Here is a 20,014-nt window from a genome sequence, read left to right as displayed (position 1 = left end):
TCCATTCATTTGCAATAAAACACATGAAAGATTGCTTGTTTGTAGTTGAAAACAAACTCCTGGCTTTGTCTAACTCGCAGAAAGAAATATACGCCGTCGGTTGTTTCTGCAAGTTTGACAGTTTGCAACTCTTCAGTCTTCATCTCCATCGTCTCTCTTCTCATCAGCTGTCTCGTGAAATAGATTTGTTCTTCCGCTCACTCATCGTCGCCATGTTTCTTTCCAGTATGGAACGACGGCGCTGATGGTGGCGTCCTACAGCGGCCATTATGAGTGCGCCAAAGAACTCATCATGCAGGGAGCCGACATCAACTACCAAAGAGAGGTAGGATCCAGAATTGTTTTAAGTTAAAGTAAATTAGCTGACTGCTTCTGGAGACTAATGAGCTATTTAATTGAATATGTTTTAAAATACATGCAAACAGAGTACAAGTGAAATGCAAACAGCCGCATCTCTTTGCAGACGGGTTCCACCGCCCTGTTCTTCGCCTCGCAGCAGGGACACAACGACGTGGTGAAGCTCCTCTTTGAGTTCGGGGCCTCCACTGAATTCCAGACCAAGGTATGAACGCGTTTCACCGGCTTTATAATTCTGGGTGTGACGCAGACCGGTGCGATGCCGTCATCTCAGACGTGACTCAGACTGCTAAGCGTGGGCGGGCCATGAGACGATGAGGCCCCTGCAGACATGTGGAAGGGCCCGCCGCCTCATGCACACGACTTTACAGTGTTCTGGCCTGTTTTTGATGTGGTTTCGGTCTCTAAGGGGTCATTTTATGTCTCTTTGTTGGCTTTGTTTGGTCTGTGGTTGTTTTGCCCCTTTTGTAGTCGTTTGGCACATCTTTGTAGTTTTGCTCCTTTTGTAGTCTTTTTTTGTCTCCTTGTAGTTGTTTAGTGTTTGTTGTCCCTTTTTGTCTCTTTGTAGTCGTTTTGTGTCTGTCTGTTGTTCTTTGTTGTCTCTTTGTTGTCCTTTGTTGTCTCTTTGTAGTCGTTTTGTGTCTGTTTGTTGTCCTTTGTTGTCTCTTTGTAGTCGTTTTGTGTCTGTCTGTTGTCCTTTTTTGTCTCTTTGTAGTCGTTTTGTGTCTGTCTGTTGTCCTTTGTTGTCTCTTTGTAGTCGTTTTGTGTCTGTCTGTTGTCCTTTTTTGTCTCTTTGTAGTTGTTTTGTGTCTGTTTATTGTCCTTTTTTGTCTCTTTGTAGTTGTTTTGTATCTGTTTGTTGTCCTTTTTTGTCTCTTTGTAGTTGTTTTGTATCTGTTTGTTGTCCTTTTTTGTCTCTTTGTAGTTGTTTTGTGTCTGTTTGTTGTCCTTTTTTGTCTCTTTGTAGTTGTTTTGTATCTGTTTGTTGTCCTTTTTTGTCTCTTTGTAGTTGTTTTGTGTCTGTTGTCCTTTTTGTCTCTTTGTAGTCGTTTTGTGTCTGTTTGTTGTCCTTTGTTGTCTCTTTGTAGTCGTTTTGTGTCTGTCTGTTGTCCTTTTTTGTCTCTTTGTAGTTGTTTTGTGTCTGTTTGTTGTCCTTTTTTGTCTCTTTGTAGTTGTTTTGTATCTGTTTGTTGTCCTTTTTTGTCTCTTTGTAGTTGTTTTGTGTCTGTTTGTTGTCCTTTTTGTCTCTTTGTAGTTGTTTTGTGTCTATTTGTTGTCCTTTTTTGTCTCTTTGTCGTTGTTTTGTGTCTGTTTGTTATGCTTTTTTGTCTCTTTGTAGTTGTTTTGTGTCTCTTTGTTGAGTCTTTGTCCCTTTGCAGCTGCTTTGCATCTATTTCTTGTTGTTAATGTCTCTTTGCAGTGGTTTTGTTTCTTTTTTTGTGGTTATTTTGTTTCTGATTGTTGTTTTGTGTTACTTTGTAACTGCTTTGTTTATTTTGTAGGCTAATTATTCTTTGTCTGTGCTTATTTTGCCCCTTTTGTAGTTGTTTTGTGTCTCTTTGCAGCGTCTTGCTCCTTTTCATAATCATAGTGCGTTTCTGTGTCTTCATAATCTTTTTTGTCCGTGTTCATTTTACCCCTTTTTGTTGTCGCTTTGCATTTCCTTATAGTTGTTTTGCATCTCTTTATAGTTGTTTTGCATCTCTTTATAGTTGTTTTCTGTCTCTTTGTAGTTGTTTCAGGTCACTATGTATTTGTTTTGGTCGTTTTTTGTCAGCTATTTCTTGTCTGTGATAGTTTTGCCCCAATTTGTAGTCCTTTACATATCTTTGTAGTCCTTTTGTGTCTCGGCTGACACTTCTGCTCCTCTGTGACCCAGAGGGCTTCGTGTTGGGATAAGAAAACCCCTCTGGAGACTTCAGACATGTTCTCTCTGCAGTACGCGACACACAGCAATGACCTGTAATGTTTTTCTCACTGCCAGCTTGTTTTTTCTTGTGGTTTCTTGCGGCAGGACGGTGGCACAGCGCTCACCGCTGCCTCTCAGTACGGACACTCCGAGGTGGTGGAGACCCTGCTGAAGAATGGAGCCAATGTTCACGACCAGCTGAACGTGAGCCTCCTCCTCAGCCTCTCTTTTGCACCCGTCTCCTCTCAGTCTGTCACCAACATCGTGCTTAGTCGCACACAATGTCCCCGGCAGCTGGAATCCAGCCGCTCAGGTTTTTGCGAACTGCTGAGTCAGACACGACTGACATTTGGCAGGATAAGTGTCTGTCCTTTGGCAGGTGAAAACAACCTGACTGCACATGCATGTATTTATAAAATAGTAGTCATGTGTTGTGAATACTTTATTGTATGATACTAGGAAGCTTTTCTGACGGCAATATAAGTGGAAAGCGTGTCAGAAGAGTCTTCTATGTTTCAGGACGGCGCCACCCCTCTGTTTCTCGCCGCTCAGGAGGGTCATGTGACTGTGATCCGTCAGCTACTGTCATCTGGTGCGAAGGTTAACCAATCGAGGGAGGTAATGCCCTCGCAGCTTCAGCATTTTTATATTTAAAGAGCTTGTAGCACCTCTTTCTCGCCCGCTCTCATGCCTGCATCCACTCTAATATCCCTCTTCCGTTTCCCCCCGGCCCTCTTTCGCCCTTTGCCTCTGCACCCGTGGGTCCTGCAGGACGGCACCGCCGCGCTGTGGATGGCAGCCCAGATGGGTCACAATGAGGCGGTGAGGGTGCTGCTCTTACGGGGTGCAGATCGGGACGCTGACAGACAAGTATGTCGTTCTTTTAGAGTCAACAAAGCACATAAAAGTGTACATAAAGGGATTAATGAGTTGTTTCGTCCCCCCTGTACCATTCCAATCTGCTGATGAGGACCATGTGTTATTAGTTGAAAGCCTCAGAGCAAGTGAGTAAGAGGAGGTTGAGTGGAGCTCGTTTTGTGAGGTAATTTGAGGTTTTCTCTGTTGTCTTTCCAGGACGGATCAACAGCGTTATTCAAAGCTGCTTTTAAGGGACACAACAGCGTCATCGAGGAGCTGCTCAAGTTTTCTCCTTCCATTGGAATTCTCAAGGTAGACGATGCCGCCGCCATTTTTTAAAAACAGACGCACTCGCTTTCTTGCCGAGAGTTTAATGAGAAGATGGAGACGGCTCTCCTGTCTGTACGGTGAAACCTCAAACCTCAAGAGTTATGTCACGTCCTTCCAGCCGGCAGCCAGTTAGCTTAGCTTAGCATAAAGACTGGAAACAGGGGGAAACAGCTAGCCTGGCTCTGTCTGGCTGGCTTTTAAAGTGTTTACACTTATGTTGTTGTTGTTGTTTTGTCCCGATTAAAATGCATGAATTATACCATGTTGCTTCGAGGCTAGTGGTCTTTATGCTAAGCTAAGCTCACATGAGAGTACATTCAGTCTTTTCATCTAACTCCTGGCAAAAAAGGACCACGCATTAGTGATGCTGTTTGGTGAGGAACCCTCCATTGTTTATTAAACCTGTGTGACATTTGACAAGAAAAAAGTGTCGTCAATATCAGATTTAATACCATCCTCCTTACTCTCGTGACCTGACTCCTGCGACTCTGAGAGGAGGATTTGTTTAGACGAGGATTTGTTTAGATAAACGTGGTCGCAGCTACGTGAAAATGAACTAAATGGGTTTTATTTCTATAACCCGGCCTTCACCGAGAAAATGTCACTCAAAAGAGACGCGTACCAACCAGGAAGAGACTCAACGTGACCACAAAGAAACATAAAACAACGACAAAGAGACACAAAAACACCACAAAGAGACCAAAGCTAAGATATGAAACAACCGAAACAACCACATCTATAAGGTCTTGCTTCTGTGTAGGAGGCCTGTTGGGGCTCATTGTCCCTGATCCTGCAAAGCGTATTTCCCCAAATGTCAAACTATTCCTTTAATATGGATAAAGAGCAGGTTTCTGTTTGTTCATCTTTATTTGTCGTCTGCAGAACGGCTCCACTGCCCTTCACGCTGCTGTTATGGGCGGAAACCTCCAAACGGTCCTTCTGCTGCTCAGAGCCAACGCCGACCCGGCAGTACCCAACAATGTGAGGCGCCGGGATTTAAGAGACGAGAGGACAACTTCAATCTTGTGAAAATGTTTATTGCGTGTGTTTATTTCTATTTGTTCTTCTTCTTCTGCAGAATAATGAACTCCCTGCAGATCTCACAAAGAGCGATCGCATCCTGAAGGTGTTGCATCCAAAAATCCGAAACGGAGACAGTTGATGACCAACCAGAGTCCGTCCTTCATGCCTGCCTCTTCCACACTGATGATGATGATGATGAGGGGTGTAAAACAACAATACAGTGTCAATCTATGTACTATATATGGTGCTTGCTTTTGATTGCGACTGAAATGAAGCCGTCATATGCTGAATAAACCTGGACTTAGTCTGGAGCGACACATATGTGCAACCAAAATGCATTTGTCTGCCATGTGCATCATCTCCTTTACTCTGTCGTTGGACAGTATATGCATTTATTTTTCTGTTGTAAGATTTCTAGATATTTTGCACACTTTTTATTTGCTTTTTTTATTATTATTATTAGATATAATAAAGTGTACATTTGTTATTCAATCCGTTAGTGGCATCGTGCATTTGTATTTAACGTGTGAGGATTAGGGCTTTTATTTTGAAAAGTCGCAGCCGTCCTGATCAGTATAATAATTATAATCATATATATATATATATATATTTATATATATATATATATATATTTTAGTTGAAATATGATTAAGTTATAATGACTTATATTCACTAGAGGTCAGTATTGTCAGATGTAAACCTATGACTCACTTTTATTGTTCTTGAATTCATTTTATTTTTTATTCCATAAGTAAATAATAATCAACTCTAAATATTCACGTCCAGATATAAAAGTTTAAAGATTGTATTTGATTATAAATGTGAGACTTTACTGATCTTTCAGCAGCAGTTTGACGACGACAACATTGTCACGTGACCACCGCGGAAGTGATTGTCGTCTTTCTTTTTTTTGTCAATGCGGAAGAAGAGAGACGGGTTTGTTTTGCGTTTTGAAGTTGCTGTTTTTTTAATAATGAAACGTACATAGCAGATAACAACAACAACAACAACAACAACAACACAGAAACGGGTCTACAGTTTTATCTCAAGCGAAAGTTCGACCGACGGACCAGAAGCTAAATGGCTGGAGGTAATTTACAGGTGAGTGACTAACTTTTTACCTGCTTACAAAACACGGACATGAAGAGGCGTCAAACTGCTTTTAGAGGAGCTCCGGATAAAACTCAAATAATCACGATTCAACGTGTAAACTACGTGTATTTAAACATGAAGAGGAACTACCTCTGTGCCAGGTGTGATAAGTAATAATGAATGTCTGTATTGTCATTTAATTAATAATTTAAAAGTGTTTTGTGGATCAGCTGCAAGTGGGTGATAACGTTTGGGTTGCCAGGTTGGGAAAAAACATCCCCTTTCCATCACTTCACAGAGGATGAAAACATGTATGAAGAAGTTTATTTCCATTGTTACGGTTCAGATGTCTTTCCTTTTTAAACTTAAAACTTTATTTTAAATAAAGTTTGACACTCAAATCAAACAATACTTTACTACAAGCCCAAAAAGTTCATACAAATTTCTGCAGCAAAACTTGTTCTTTCTTTATTCTTCCATTATTTATCTCACTGGATTAAACTATATATACTAACTGTATATAAAGTTAGTTAAAAAACAGCTACAACAATGTGAACTATCTAATATACTATAATATACTCATATTTTTAGTCTTTTTATACTTTAAATACATGTTGCTAATAATACTTCTCTACCTTTTCTTAAACAGGATTTTAATAGAATTAGTCATTTGTACTTGGTCATTTTATCTTAATTAATTTAATTAATTAGACACTGTCCTTTCAGTACTTTCCCATAATAAAACTGTATATGTTGCAACTAATGGCTTTATTATAGTTAATAAAACTAAACAGATTTTTGCCGGATAACATTTGAACGCATCATAATAAAGTCATGATTTACAGTAGAGTCCAACACACGAGAGAGTTTTATTGATGTATTTACAACATTTATAACAGCCTTATTACTAAATAATGCAAACTTTGCAAGGTTTTTCTATCGGCCTTTAACTGCAACGCATGTGTGAAGTGATTATTTTCCGTTAATAAACACATGTCAACGTTTTAAAGGTGTTTTCTCGTTGCCTGTTTGCAGAAAGCGATCGATCTCGCCAGCAAAGCTGCAGCGGAGGACAAAGCCAAGAACTACGAAGAGGCGCTGCGGTGTTACCAGAACGCCGTCCAGTACTTCCTCCATGTGGTCAAGTGTGAGGAGCCGGATCGCCGCCTGATTCCTTCCCGCACCTGCGTGGTTCTCCGTGTCGCCTGACTTGACTTCCTGTGTTGCAGACGAGGCCCAGGGCGAGCGAGCGGCGCAGAGCATCCGAGCCAAGTGCCTGGACTACCTGGACCGGGCCGAGCAGCTGAAGGAGTACCTGAAGAAGAAGGAGAACGCTCCTCCGGCCAAACCCGTCAAGGAGTCCGACGACAAAGGGTGAGGCGGCGTTACCCCGCGGGTCTTGTTTAAATTCATTCTCACGGGGGGATTTATATAACGGATTTATTTTATTACAGGCTAAATGGAGGCAAAGTTGTGGGCTAGGTGTTTGAGTCTCGTCTGTTTTTTCTTTTTTTAAACACATAAAGTTTACGTTTGCGTTGTGAAAATTCGCAATAAAAGACCAAACTGAATTGATTATGTGGGCACAGTGTCATCAATGTCATGTCACATCATAAACGGGGATTCTCAATTAATGACGTTAGCAAAAGATTGTATTTATTTTTACACGTGCAACAATTTAGGAAGAAAAAAGAGAAGCACTTGACCTTCAATCTTTGTAATTGTTTCTGTGTCTTTGAGGTTTAATTAATTTCCTTCCTCATGAAACATTTGCAAAAAACAATTTTCTGGACATTTTGAAACCTGCATTGTTTACGTTCTTGTTTACTTCCTAACAGTCTTATTTTCCAGCATCTTTGCTGCCACTTTGCTGCATTTCTCTACACATTACCTCCTAACTAGTATTTCAGTGGAATAATGTGAAACCGTTAGCAGAAGTGTGTATTGAGTTGTGAAAACAAGACTAACAAAACAAGAACCCACTTATAAAAACGTGGCTACTAGTGGTCAAAAACTCCACAGGGTACCTTTAAGTTTAAATGAATGTATTTTATTCCAAAAGAATCCTAAGGACTGAAATAACAGATCTTAGCGATCCTTTATTAAAATGTTTGCCTCACTGTGGACAAACGTGGCATTTTGTCATGTTACGGTTTATGGTTTTAATTGTTTAATTTAAAGTGCACCAAATGAACACCTATAAATGATACCCAATTATTTATTAGTTAAGAATTCGCAGTTTCATATCAGTTTTATTCTAAGAAGTTATTAGGAAACTAAAATCAAGCGTCACTGCAACAAATACTTGTTTAATAAATAAAGTGTTGTTTGACTCCAGGGATGAAAGCGGGGATGGAGACGACGCAGAGAAGAAGAAGTTTGAAAATCAACTCTCAGGTGAACGACGTCATGAAACCAGACATTTAGGAGTCGATCCCGAAACTAGGGACATGACTTAAAAACACACACAAATGATCCCGTGCTCTTCAACTTCACTTTATTACTGTTTGCATTTGTTTCTTTGAGATCTCAGGTCTCTTCCCCAAAAACTTGATTTGATTTTTGCAGGATAACATGTGAACACATCACAATAAAGTCATATTTTACAGTAGAGTCCAACACTCAATGCAACCTCCATGATCGTTAGCTGTTAGCTCCGTTCTTTAGCCGAGCAGGAACTCGTTAAGGCGTTAACTAGTTTGATTATCAGTCGGTCTGACATGCCACGCCCCCTCGGTTCGGTTAAGTTCAGGCACCGAAACGCGAAGAGACGGCTGTGAGTCGTCCTCCAATTGGATGAGCGGCGGTTCAATCCCAGTCCAGCATGAGAAGTGTCCTTGGGAAAGAAATACTGAACCCCAAATGTCTCCCTCGGTGTGAGAGTGTGAGATCCTTGTATGTGTACAAATGTGGTGCTCAGCGCTTTGAGTGGTTGGAAGACTAGAAAAGGCTTTGGGGGTTAAAATAAGTGCGTTGATCCCGGATATTTTGTATCCCGTGAGACTGCAGATAAACCCAAAGAGATCAAGGGAGATATTCCATCTTCCTCGGGCCGAATGGGCGCAGAAAAACTAGTAACGTCCCGTTTTTTTAGACTTGGCTCCAACGTATCTCGTCTCTTCTGAATATGACTGATCTGCTTTATTTAAACCCGTCCCTCTTGCAGGCGCTATCGTCATGGAAAAGCCCAACATCAAGTGGGACGACGTCGCTGGACTGGAGGGCGCCAAAGAAGCCTTAAAAGAAGCCGTGATCCTGCCCATCAAATTCCCTCATCTGTTCAAAGGTACCGAAAACAACCAGCCGGCTTTAAAACCTCCTGAAAAATGAGGTGTGTTCAATAACGCGGTATATATTTGTGCAGGGAAGCGAACCCCCTGGAGGGGGATCCTGCTGTTTGGCCCTCCGGGGACCGGGAAGTCCTACCTGGCGAAGGCGGTGGCCACGGAGGCCGGAAACTCCACCTTCTTCTCCATCTCCTCCTCCGACCTCGTGTCCAAGTGGTTGGGCGAGAGTGAAAAGTGAGGCCCCGCCCCCCGGTGGTTCTTCATTTTTTAAATACTGTTTGAATACGATGAGCTGACGCCGTTCCCTCTCGCTCTCCAGGTTGGTGAAGAGCCTCTTCACTCTGGCCCGGGAGCACCGGCCCTCCATCATCTTCATCGACGAGATCGACTCCCTCTGCGGCTCCAGGAGCGAGAACGAGAGCGAGGCGGCGCGCAGAATCAAGACGGAGTTCCTCGTCCAGATGCAAGGTGAGCGAGCAGCGACGCGCCCGGGTGGCAGATCTTCTGTTTCATGACGTGGAAAAAGAAAGATTTGAACTCCTCCCCCTTTTGCAGGCGTTGGGAATAACAACGAGGGCGTCCTGGTGCTCGGAGCCACAAACATCCCGTGGACGTTGGACTCTGCGATCCGGAGAAGGTTCGTTTCACCTGCGATTAATATTCTCTCTTATAATCAGTGCTAAAAGTGATGAATTTCACCTCTTTTTGGTGAAAGTCATGTGCTTTGCTTGGTCCTATTTCATGATTGAAGGATCTTTTATTGTCATTATGACACAAATAAATTCAGGAGTGCATTCCCGGAGGGCATTTATTTATTTGTTTGCATAATAAGGAATGTAAACAGCAGCAAAATATATATATATATATATATATATATATATATATATATATATATATATATATATATAACATGGCCGACATCACATTAAAAACATTGCTCTGTTTGAGCACCAACATCATGATGTCATCACAGAGTCCTGATCCAGGGCCCAACAGTCACCGACCTCCCGCTGCTTTCATCCATCTTATTCACAGCCAGGAGCATGCTGGGAAGTGGAGTAGCCTCATGTCGTAGCCGCGTTAGCTTAGCTCTCCTCCCCGGTGGCGTTTTGGTCCGGCAGGTCTGACGGGTTGGTCGGCCGCGGGGCGGGGATCGCCTCAGACGTCCGCCCAACTTGATTCCCGCGCTTCCTTTTCAGATGTTGATGAATGTATTCTAATGTAGTCGTCAGTGTGTTTTGTAGCGCTGGTTTATGACCGAATACCTGCAGAAATACAACATTTTAGTTCTGTTATACTCAGGTTGTCCAACATGTGACCTGCTGATCTCTGTTGGACATACAATTCAGACATCTTCCTCTCTGCTGCAGAAGACTCTACTTCGAGTGCAGCCTGTGATCGACTTGATTAGGTGGAAAGAGCTCTAATGCATGGTCTTAAACTAGTTCAGGATGTCATTATTAAATGGTTTCTTTGATAAGGGGACAGTGCACATTAATAAAAACATTTCAGTAAATGCACCAGTTAGCCAAGAGGATATTTTTCAACTGTAGTCATGTTAAAAAACAAACCGAAATAAGATTAAATATACAAGATTATAAAATGTTGACGCTTTTATAATGCGTGCACAAACTATGAATGAGTGAGAATATTAAAATGCATAGTGTCCTCATTCAGGAGACAATAAAACTACACAGAGGCTCACAAATTCAAATGAAATGAGGGATAAAATATAATGGTCGAAAGTTAGACACACAAAAAACATCCATGTCAGAGGCACAGAACTGAAATATATAAATCCCTGAAGAGGTCGAATGCTTCGTGACGGCTGATTTTTGTCTTTTTTGTTTCTCCCAGGTTTGAGAAGAGGATCTACATCCCGCTGCCCGAGGCGCACGCCCGCACCTTCATGTTCAAGCTGCATCTGGGCTCCACCCCCAGCAGCCTGACGGAGGCCGACTTCGTCACCTTGGGCCAGAAGACGGAGGGCTACTCCGGGGCGGACGTCAGCGTCATCGTGAGGGACGCCCTCATGCAGCCCGTCAGGAAGGTGCAGTCCTCCACGCACTTCAAAAAGGTAAAGAAACACTCAACACCTATTGGGATGGATTGCTTTGATATCTGGAACCCCCTCGAAATATCCCAAAAGACCCTCTTGCTCGTATATATATCCACTGAGCAGAGGATTGTGGGTCAGAATAGTCAGAAGAGCATGCTGGCCAGGCGGCAACCTCCTTGTTGTGAAAAGAGAAGCCGAGGCGGAAGTGTCTTAAAGCTGCATTCTCTCTAATGTCCACCAGGGGGCGACTCCTCTGATTGTATAGATATAAATGTATATGTATTTATAAATTATGGAGCATTATGCACACTGAAACTGTATAATTACTACGAACATTCCCCCTCTGTGCTTTGAATGCAAACCGCCACCAGAGGGCGACATTCCATGTGAATCCACTGCAGCTGTCGCCCGGCTGTTATTGATATATTATCTCTGCTTTCCATCACATTTTTTTTTATTTCACCTCTCCTCTCTCTCTCACATTGTGCAGCTCATTTCCTCTCAGCTCAATCCTATTGAATACGAACTATGAGAGCTTTATTTATTAAAACAAAAGGATCCGCGGGGCGCCTTAGCAATGAAATTGCCAACACATAAACTCACATATTTACGTCTTTATTCATGTTTTCTGATTACAAACAGGTGGAAGTGTACTGTAAGAATGTGGGGAGCATGTTTTAATACTCTATTATAATAATATTGTTGAAGTGGAACCCAAGATTGTCATCTTTTATGAATCACTGCAGTTATCGCTATTGCTGTTGTTGTGTTTTAAAGTGTCAACCCTTAAGATTTCAGTCCTGGTTGTTTTAGAATGAATATTTTAGTTTAAGATCATTATTATTTAGTCTTGGGGAAAATTCAATGCTAACGTGGTATTTTTCAGAACTGTTTTTCTTTTCTTTTTTGTGTATCAAACGGAGAAAACATATTAATAATACAGCATTCTACAAGTTCTTAATACTGCAAATGTATACATAATTTAAATTTAAAGTACAAATAGTGAAACCTGTCAATGTTCTTATCTGAATGCTAACGAGAGTTCACTAGTGGGGCGACACTAAATAGACATTATTAATTCCAATGAAGTAGTTCAATGCTTCCTCGTTCTCAAACTCGTGTTTCTTTCCGTCTTTACCTGGGTGAAGGTCCGCGGGTCTTCGTGGAACAACCCCGACGTGGTGGTGGAGGACCTCCTCACCCCGTGTTCGCCGGGCGATCCCAACGCCATCGAGATGACGTGGATGGACGTTCCCGGGGAGAAGCTGCTGGAGCCGGTCGTGTCCATGGTGAGAAAACATTTTGTTCTCAGGCGAGGGGAGGAGAGTCCGGTGACCGCCGCTCACTGTTCACCCGTGTGGTTGTTTCTCTCGCCTGCAGCCCGACATGCTGCGGTCGCTCAGCAGCACCAAGCCCACGGTGAACGAGCAGGACTTGGACAAGCTGAAGAAGTTCACGGAGGATTTTGGTCAAGAAGGCTGATGTGACGCTTCTGCTCTTTACGATATTTTCACCGTCAGTTATGTTTCTGATCATTCGATTAATCTCTCGTGTCAAAAAGTTAGGAATGTAAGCTCATATTAAAGGTTTGGATGTTTAGAGGCGTGTATGTATGAGCTTCTTCTGCAGCAAAGTGATGTTCTGTGTGACGTATTTTAGACTCCTAAAAGAATCTCTATCAGTTTAAGTGAACGCTATATTTAGAATATCCTCACCTCTTTATCTTGATGTCAGACACACCTTTCTGACGGGAACTGAAGCCGTAATATAAGTTCTCTTCAAACACACCAGACTCCATTCATAAAGCGCTGATTTCACCTCAGAGCTCAGGAGCTGCTGCTCTACTTCTGCATCATCCCTGTGTGTTTGTTATTGTGTGACTTTGGTGAATCTGAACTAAACCTTTTAAAACACCAAAGTCACGCAATATCACAAACTCGCTAACCGATTGATTCAGCAGCAGAGCTGAGGTGAAATCAGTGTTTTAGTGAATGGAGTCTGGTGTGTGTGCAGAGATAACAGCTTCAGGTCATCAGAAAGGTGTGTCTGACATCAAGGTGAAGAGGTGAAGAGGTTCTATAGCGTTCACTTAAAGTGATGGATTCTTTTAGGAGTCTTAAATACGTCCACACAGAACATCACGTTGCTCTTGTTCCTCATACAACCCATCTTTAAAAAACAAACCTGTGACCAAAATGATTAATCGATGATCAGAATCTTAATTGACGACTCACCCAAACTAATCAATTAATCAACTGCACTATTCATCGCTAACTTATCGCTCCCGTTTACATCTTCACATTTGTACGGTTTCCTGTTTTATTTGGCGTGTCTCAAACCAAAGCGATGATGATGATCTTTATTCTGTTTTAAAGACCACCATCACCGTTCTAAAATATGTATAACAGACGGCCAACGCATATTTTCAACCCTACATGCCTCTTAATATAGACTTTCTGTTTCGGGGTCGGCTTTTATGTATTTATACTGTCAAATTTATGAACACTGACTCTCTTTAAACATGTGAATAACCTTTTACTTGTTATTTTTGTTTCTCTGTATACAAAGTGATCATCACCAGCTTTAAATGGGCCTTCTGGGTTTCTATTGAGTTCCTAAATTATATAAAATATTGTACTTTTTTTTTTTTAAGCATTTGTAAATGCCGTCTATGTGTAAATCATCTGCACTTCTACAGTTTAAACTTTCAGACCCTTGGAGTCGATTACTGTGTGATGTGAATTACTTCTATATATATAGATATATATATATATATAGATATATCTATATCTATATATATATATCTATATATATCCTGTGTATATCGTGTTGCCTGATATCAGACAGAAGTGTGGCAGATTCAAGCGTCTGGTCTCAGTTGAGTCGATGTGCTCAGTGGGTTTCTTTTGGGGTTTTAGAGGTCATAAGGTCAACCTGCTGGTTACATAAATCAAACTGGTTAAGCTGGGAGTTGCACGATGAATGCATACGCGACATGTTCTGTGAACGAACGTCTCAGGGTTAAAATAAACAGCACAGAAACAACACAAGTCTTTATTACCTTTGTGAACATATATATTTAATTGTTGAAAATACATCTGTTAGTTAACAATCATATGTTTGTAAATGCAGGGTAGATCATAACTTAGTATATTTGATAGGGGAAATATATATAAAAAGTACATCACGCTGTTACGCTGCTTGCACAAAGCTGATCATTTGCTTCAATGAAATAATTGAATCTTACAGTTAAGCGTCTCGTAGTGAGAGAGTCATTATTAAAGATGTGCAGTTTCTATGAAGAGCAGAACAAACGTGTTTATCTATCGAGCAGGAGTTGCTTTTTCCAAAGTGAATAAACTCGCTCACAATTAACATGGACGATGGAAAGAAATCGGACATAAACCCAAACAAGAAAAGTCTGGTTCAACAGCTGCCAATGAAAACATGACCATAAAGAGTGCACGTACGAGTTAGTTTCACTTCAAGGCACATCCAGTGTTTCATCATGCGTCGACTTATTTGTGGTGGTGACATCATCGCACATCCACCACAACCAGATCCCACCCCAAAAATGCTAAAAAGTAAGTGATTACTGCTCTGTGTGTGTGTGTGTGTGTGTGTGTGTGTGTCAGTCCGCATCCACCACAAATAACCCGAGGTGCTAAAGAAGCACTGCATATATTCACAATAGACGAGTAACACATGAAACAAAGTAAAAAGGTACAGTACAGAGAGTTGAACACAAAAACTAAATAAAAAGAACAAAATAAATGCACCAATTGATGCTATTACGGTAATTCTGCAAATATAAAAAAAGGACAAATGTGCTCCATGAATCAGAAACAATGTGGAAAAACAGTGAGGATCTAAAATGAACATAAACATAAACGGAGAAGTGTCTTTCCTCTTATTTAAATAACTATAAAAAGTAGAGATGCACCGAGTGTTCGGCCCGGGACCGGCCGATCAATCTCATATAGCCGGGGTTTTTGCCGGTGACGTTTACACACGTGCTCCCCCCGGAAGGCAATTTGTAACACCTGCCGGTCCCAAAAAAACGTTCATGAAAAAAAAGTGTTTTGCTTACGCTGCGAAGAAAGAAAGAAAAATCGGCCCATAAAATCGCAACCGGTGCATCTCTATGAAAGATCGAGCGTGAAGGTTTTTAACCGGCATCTAGCGGTGAGGTTGCGGATTGCAATCAAATGCCAAGCGTGTGGGAGAACTTCATGGGAACGTCCCCCATCTAGAGCCGGCGTTTGGTTTTGGCCGTTCTGGGCCACCGCAGAGAAACACTTTGCGTAAATATATATAAACGGCTCGTCATCCTAAAGCTAACGCAAACACAGAGAGTCTTACCTCCAGGTGCTTGAATACAGTAAAGAAAACATACCGTAAAAGTCGGTTACAAGCCGCTACTACCTTCGGTCAGTGTCCCCGTTAGCTCCCCGCTGTAACCAGCTAGCGCTCCAGCTAGCGCTCCTACTAGCGCTCCGCTAGCTCCCTGACAACCACCGAAGGTAGCGGGACCAGCCCCGGCTCAACACCCGACGCGGGCACAAGGGACGCAGGCAGTAGCAGCAGCGCTAGCTTGCGCTGCTGCTAGCTCCCCACTGCTGCTAGCTTGCTACAGCGGGGACACCCACCGGAGGTAGAAGCGGCTTGTAACCCGACTTTTACGGTACTTGGTCATATTACATTCCATTTCTCCCCCAGATGCGTCACATTGTAGTCACACTGTACCTGTTTGAAAATTGAGTAATTGTTGTGTATTTTCTTTTGGTTAAATAACATTCATATCTAGACATCACAGAGAGAGTAGGAGAATGCTACACGGGGCATATGAGAAAGTGCTGACAGTATTTATATAAGAACACGTAGGGAGCAGATCACTGGCCATCACAATCGTTCTTCATAGTCCGACGCATTTTACTCCGACTCATGTGATGGCACAGAGAAGAAGCCGAATGCTGCTGCAAACAAAAAGGGGTGGGATTGGTGCGCTTACTAGACGTAAGCTAGTAATCGAGACACTAGAAGACGGCGAAGAGGGAGCCGATCGCCAGGCCGGTTACCGCTCCTGCGAGCATTCCCATCGCCACGCCGCCTCCGTCTTCCCACTGCCGTTCCTGAATGTCGGTGTGGTTCACTCCGGGAGCGGCGTACTCACCTGGAGACAGCGACACACACACACATCATTTCAGTTTTGCCACCATTGTGGTTTCGACAACTCTTCCAGCTGAGAGTCGGGCGGTCGCTGACCTTGGTACTGGTAGGGATAAGCCACGGCGTAGGGCCGCTCGTCGGGAGAGTGCACGATCTGTGTGGCGTGCGGTGGAGGTGCGACGTACCCGCCGTACGGACCCAGAGCGTAGACCTGCTGGAACAACGACAACACAAAGAGCCACTGTTGAGCATCTGTGGGCCGCCGTGCTGGAGAGCCCTTCATGTGACGAGAGACAACCGATCCAGTGTTGATTAGACAAACACCGTTTAGTGGAGCGCTTAAATACATCAGAAGATGGTGCTAAGCTCCAACTACAAAATAAAGGTGACAAAGAATGCATATTGTACTTGTATTTCCCGTATAAGCCTTTATCGATGCTTGTCTGCCGGTGTTCCTTGATAACTATCCATGTCACAGAGCCGAGTCCGATTAGTTTGTTGAGGAAAAGAAAAGTCTCTTGTTTTATCGTTCAGTTACAATTCCCCCCATCCTCCTACCAGCAGCTCATTTTCGTCATTCTTAAAAACAGTTTAAAACACACACACACACACACACACACACACACACACACACACACACACACACACACACACACATACACACACATACACACACACACACACACACACACACACAGATTTACAGCACTCTTTAAAAGGGTTTGTGGCATTTGCGGGTCAAAATAAACGCACGCATATACACACGCACGAGGAGACGTCTACCTGTGAACACATTCTCGTCGTATGCCAGGCGGGTCTCGTACAGTCACGCGAAAGCAAATCGTACGTAATCATTACCAGGAAGTATCAGTGTACGTTTGTGCTGCGCGTGAAAAGACGAGTCGACGCTGATTTATTTGTCACGAAACTAAGTTGTTTCCTTGCAAAAAATGGAAGTTTATCTTGAAAAGGCCGTGTGCATGTAAGCGTTGCTGGACTCGTTGGAAAGCGCCTGTAAACTGAGGAGTAACATTTTTGTAAGATATCATACAAACAGCTGTGTGAGGATACGCTGCATATTCATGCAGTTTATTCCTTTTACCTGAGGCGGGGGGAAATCTTCTGAGTCGGGGAGAGGAGCGGACGGCCTCACTTCATGTGTAAAACCGATCTGAGGTGTAGCAACCACCTAAAATGACAAAAATAAGAAGAAGGAATCAAAAAATGTCAAGGTATTTCTTGAAAGTTGAGCATGACCACCAACTAAACTGAGCTGCGTGACGTTTGGACATTCAGAAGCAGTCGAGAATGACAAACATAGATGTATAATATGACAAACAATATGAGAGTTATTTCACACAGCCAGTTTTATGGTCTAAGCCTGTTTTGGATCATGGAAATCATTGTTTTCTAACAGTTTAAGTCCCAGCTCATTCATTAATAAGATAGATAAAGATAGAGACAACTTCCCGCTCTTATTTTGGTAACAAATCAAAACCAAAAGACAATGTAAGATGTAGCAGAAACTCACCACATTAATTCTGGCATCCTGGAGCGCCGTGGTCCACGCCCTGCAGCACAGAGTGGAAACTAAGGATTCAATCACATTACATTTATTTTGTATCGCCCAAAATCACAAATCGGCCTTAAGAGGGTTTTACAATCTGTACACAGACGACATCCTCCGTCCCAGAACCCTCACATCGGCACAGGAAACTGCCCCCAAAGAGCCTTCAACAGGGAGAAAACAAAGAGGAGGGATCCCTCTCCCAGGATGGACAGAAGTGCAATAGATACATTTAAAGTAACGTCTTTTCTGAAAATATAAACACAACAATAATTGAAAAAAAAACGAGAGTGGCCAAAATAATGCATCAAGGTGATAATAAAGACTTACAGAGCGTCATCCGCGTTCTCTGCACACAGGCTGATGACCCGGCCGTCCCTGCACACGATCTGGAGCAAGGCATCGCGCAGCTTCGCCTCCGGTGGGTTGAGCTCTGAGAGGCAGGACAAACAGAGAGGTGAGGTCATGTAAAATATTGAACATGAACAAAACGTTGTGCATGTGACCGACGACGACGACGACGACGACGACGACGAGCACCTTGACACGCAGCGGCGCTGCGGATGTTGATGCAGTCGACCCTCATGTGGATGTCGTCCTCCAGGTCGTACCCCTGCTGGTCGTTGTAGAACACGAGGGTCCCGTCGATCCACAGGTCAAACCAGTTCCTTTTCCAGCGGCGCAGTATGCTGCCTGTGATGGGAACGTAATACAGTCGGAATTTCTCCATAAAGCACATCACAACAAATGTCGCAGCATCTTCAAACTGCTTTATGATTAGTATTGCTTATTGTCCGTAAACTGTTAACATGTGTACTCACTTTGTCGATGGAGCCAACCGCTCTTCACCGTAGCCATCTTAGAAGCAACACCTAAAACAATAATGTATATTTATATATGTATACATATACACGTCAGTCAGCATCTGTCAGTAATGGACTGAACTGATTATATACCTCGGCATACTCTTGATATATTGTTATGTATTATACTATACACGGCAACCATTCATTTTTATTTTACAAACTAATTATAGTAGTTATTAGCTCATCAAACGACCACAGCTGTTGTGTAAATACCATACGCATCCTGTGACTGTACATTGTGAACAGTATTTTAGAACGCTTGTTGTCTGTAATGTATACTTTGTTTGTAATATTGTTCACATTCCATGTATTGTATGTGTAAATGTATGTTTATTATATATAGTTTGTGTTAAATTAACTAAATAATAAAATACAATATGATACCATATTTTATTTGATTCAATTATATGTTATTCACCATACTATATATATATATATAGTGTCATATCTTACACTATGTTCAACTATATACTATGTTACACCATAATACTATATTAGTACACTACTACTATACGATGTATCTTATCCCATACTGCATCATAAATATAAATATTCTGTATATTGGTATAAACACTGAGTCACATTATTTTATCATTAACACCAGCCTGGTGTACATTGTTTACATAAACTTGTTGACTCTGCTGCGTTTAGTCACTTTACCAAAATTATCTTGCCTAGTTTCTATTTCTATCTACTCCTAATGGTTGTCTATGTCGCCCCTATTATTTATTTCTGGTTCTTTCTAAGCTTATATATAATTCAGAATGATCTCATCTCATTATCGGGCGTGGCACAGCCAAAACTAACCTTGTGACTGTTAGCACTAAGTACACACACACACACACACACACACACACACACACACACACACACACACACACACAGACACACAGACACACAGACACACACGCATGCACGCACACACGCACTTCAGAATTAAAAACAGAAAAACTATATATTCTTCTTCTTTATTATTATTATTTGTATATTATTATAATTTGTTGTATTGTTATTCTGTATTATATTATAATGTATTATATTGTTATTCTTTATTATATTGTTATATTATTATTCTGTATTATTATTATATTCTTCTTCTTTATTATTATTATTGTATTGATATTCTTTATTATTTTCATTGTATTATCTGATACTACGAAATTTTACCAGGACCGACACTCAATTAATTAGTCGCTCGGATGTCGTGGTTGTCATGGCAGCTAGCTGCTGGCCTAACGGTAACGGCTGGTCTCGTGTTATTGTTGTCTGACAAGCCGAGGCTAGCTAGCTAGCTTACTAGCTTAGCCGACGTTTCGTGCGTGACGTTAACGTCCCACGTGGGGTTTCGATCCGTCGTACTAGTTCAGGATGCTCACCGCTGGCTAGCTTAAAAACACAACGCATGCGTCTGTGAAGGCACAGTGTCATTTTGGGATACTTACTTGATTTGTGTGTGTGTTATATGAAGGAAAAAAAAAAAAGATGGAAGGCTTTCGT

General features: G+C 42.0%; 3 protein-coding genes across 3 annotated transcripts in view; 2 read left to right on the top strand and 1 right to left on the bottom strand.

Moving 5' to 3' along the window:
* Window positions 1–4,898, top strand: part of ankrd29 (ankyrin repeat domain 29) — a gene marked incomplete at its 5' end in the record, with an annotated part of 7,835 nt that extends 2,937 nt beyond the window's left edge. The window contains 8 exons of the mRNA XM_079220847.1: window positions 227–325; window positions 464–562; window positions 2,372–2,470; window positions 2,786–2,884; window positions 3,038–3,136; window positions 3,341–3,436; window positions 4,337–4,435; window positions 4,533–4,898. Of these exons, the coding sequence (XP_079076973.1) occupies window positions 227–325; window positions 464–562; window positions 2,372–2,470; window positions 2,786–2,884; window positions 3,038–3,136; window positions 3,341–3,436; window positions 4,337–4,435; window positions 4,533–4,616 (774 nt within the window). The 3' untranslated portion in view covers window positions 4,617–4,898. The remainder of the gene's footprint in view (window positions 1–226; window positions 326–463; window positions 563–2,371; window positions 2,471–2,785; window positions 2,885–3,037; window positions 3,137–3,340; window positions 3,437–4,336; window positions 4,436–4,532) is intronic.
* Window positions 4,899–5,417: 519 nt separating this feature from the next.
* Window positions 5,418–13,640, top strand: LOC306739045 (vacuolar protein sorting-associated protein 4B-like). The gene is made up of 11 exons (XM_079220987.1): window positions 5,418–5,578; window positions 6,605–6,716; window positions 6,799–6,943; window positions 7,908–7,966; window positions 8,736–8,855; window positions 8,934–9,090; window positions 9,176–9,324; window positions 9,412–9,493; window positions 10,714–10,933; window positions 12,064–12,204; window positions 12,296–13,640. Exons 1-11 carry the CDS (start codon window positions 5,558–5,560, stop codon window positions 12,395–12,397), a joined length of 1,308 nt encoding a protein of 435 aa, XP_079077113.1. The 5' UTR covers window positions 5,418–5,557; the 3' UTR covers window positions 12,398–13,640.
* Window positions 13,641–15,861: 2,221 nt separating this feature from the next.
* On the bottom strand, window positions 15,862–18,518 carry plekhb2 (pleckstrin homology domain containing, family B (evectins) member 2). The gene is made up of 7 exons (XM_079220604.1): window positions 18,469–18,518; window positions 18,192–18,340; window positions 17,982–18,084; window positions 17,616–17,655; window positions 17,187–17,273; window positions 16,181–16,298; window positions 15,862–16,088 (listed from the first exon to the last, which is right to left on the bottom strand). The coding sequence occupies exons 1-7, from the start codon at window positions 18,507–18,509 to the stop codon at window positions 15,952–15,954; spliced, it is 675 nt and encodes a 224-aa protein (XP_079076730.1). The 5' UTR covers window positions 18,510–18,518; the 3' UTR covers window positions 15,862–15,951.
* Window positions 18,519–20,014: the final 1,496 nt, after the last annotated feature.

This window comes from Taurulus bubalis (assembly GCF_910589615.1).
Source record: "Taurulus bubalis genome assembly, chromosome: 7".
In the NCBI taxonomy this organism is placed as follows: Eukaryota; Metazoa; Chordata; class Actinopteri; order Perciformes; family Cottidae; genus Taurulus; species Taurulus bubalis.
The sequence above is the reverse complement of the archived record's forward strand: the minus strand, read 5'-3'. Positions and strand labels throughout refer to the sequence as shown.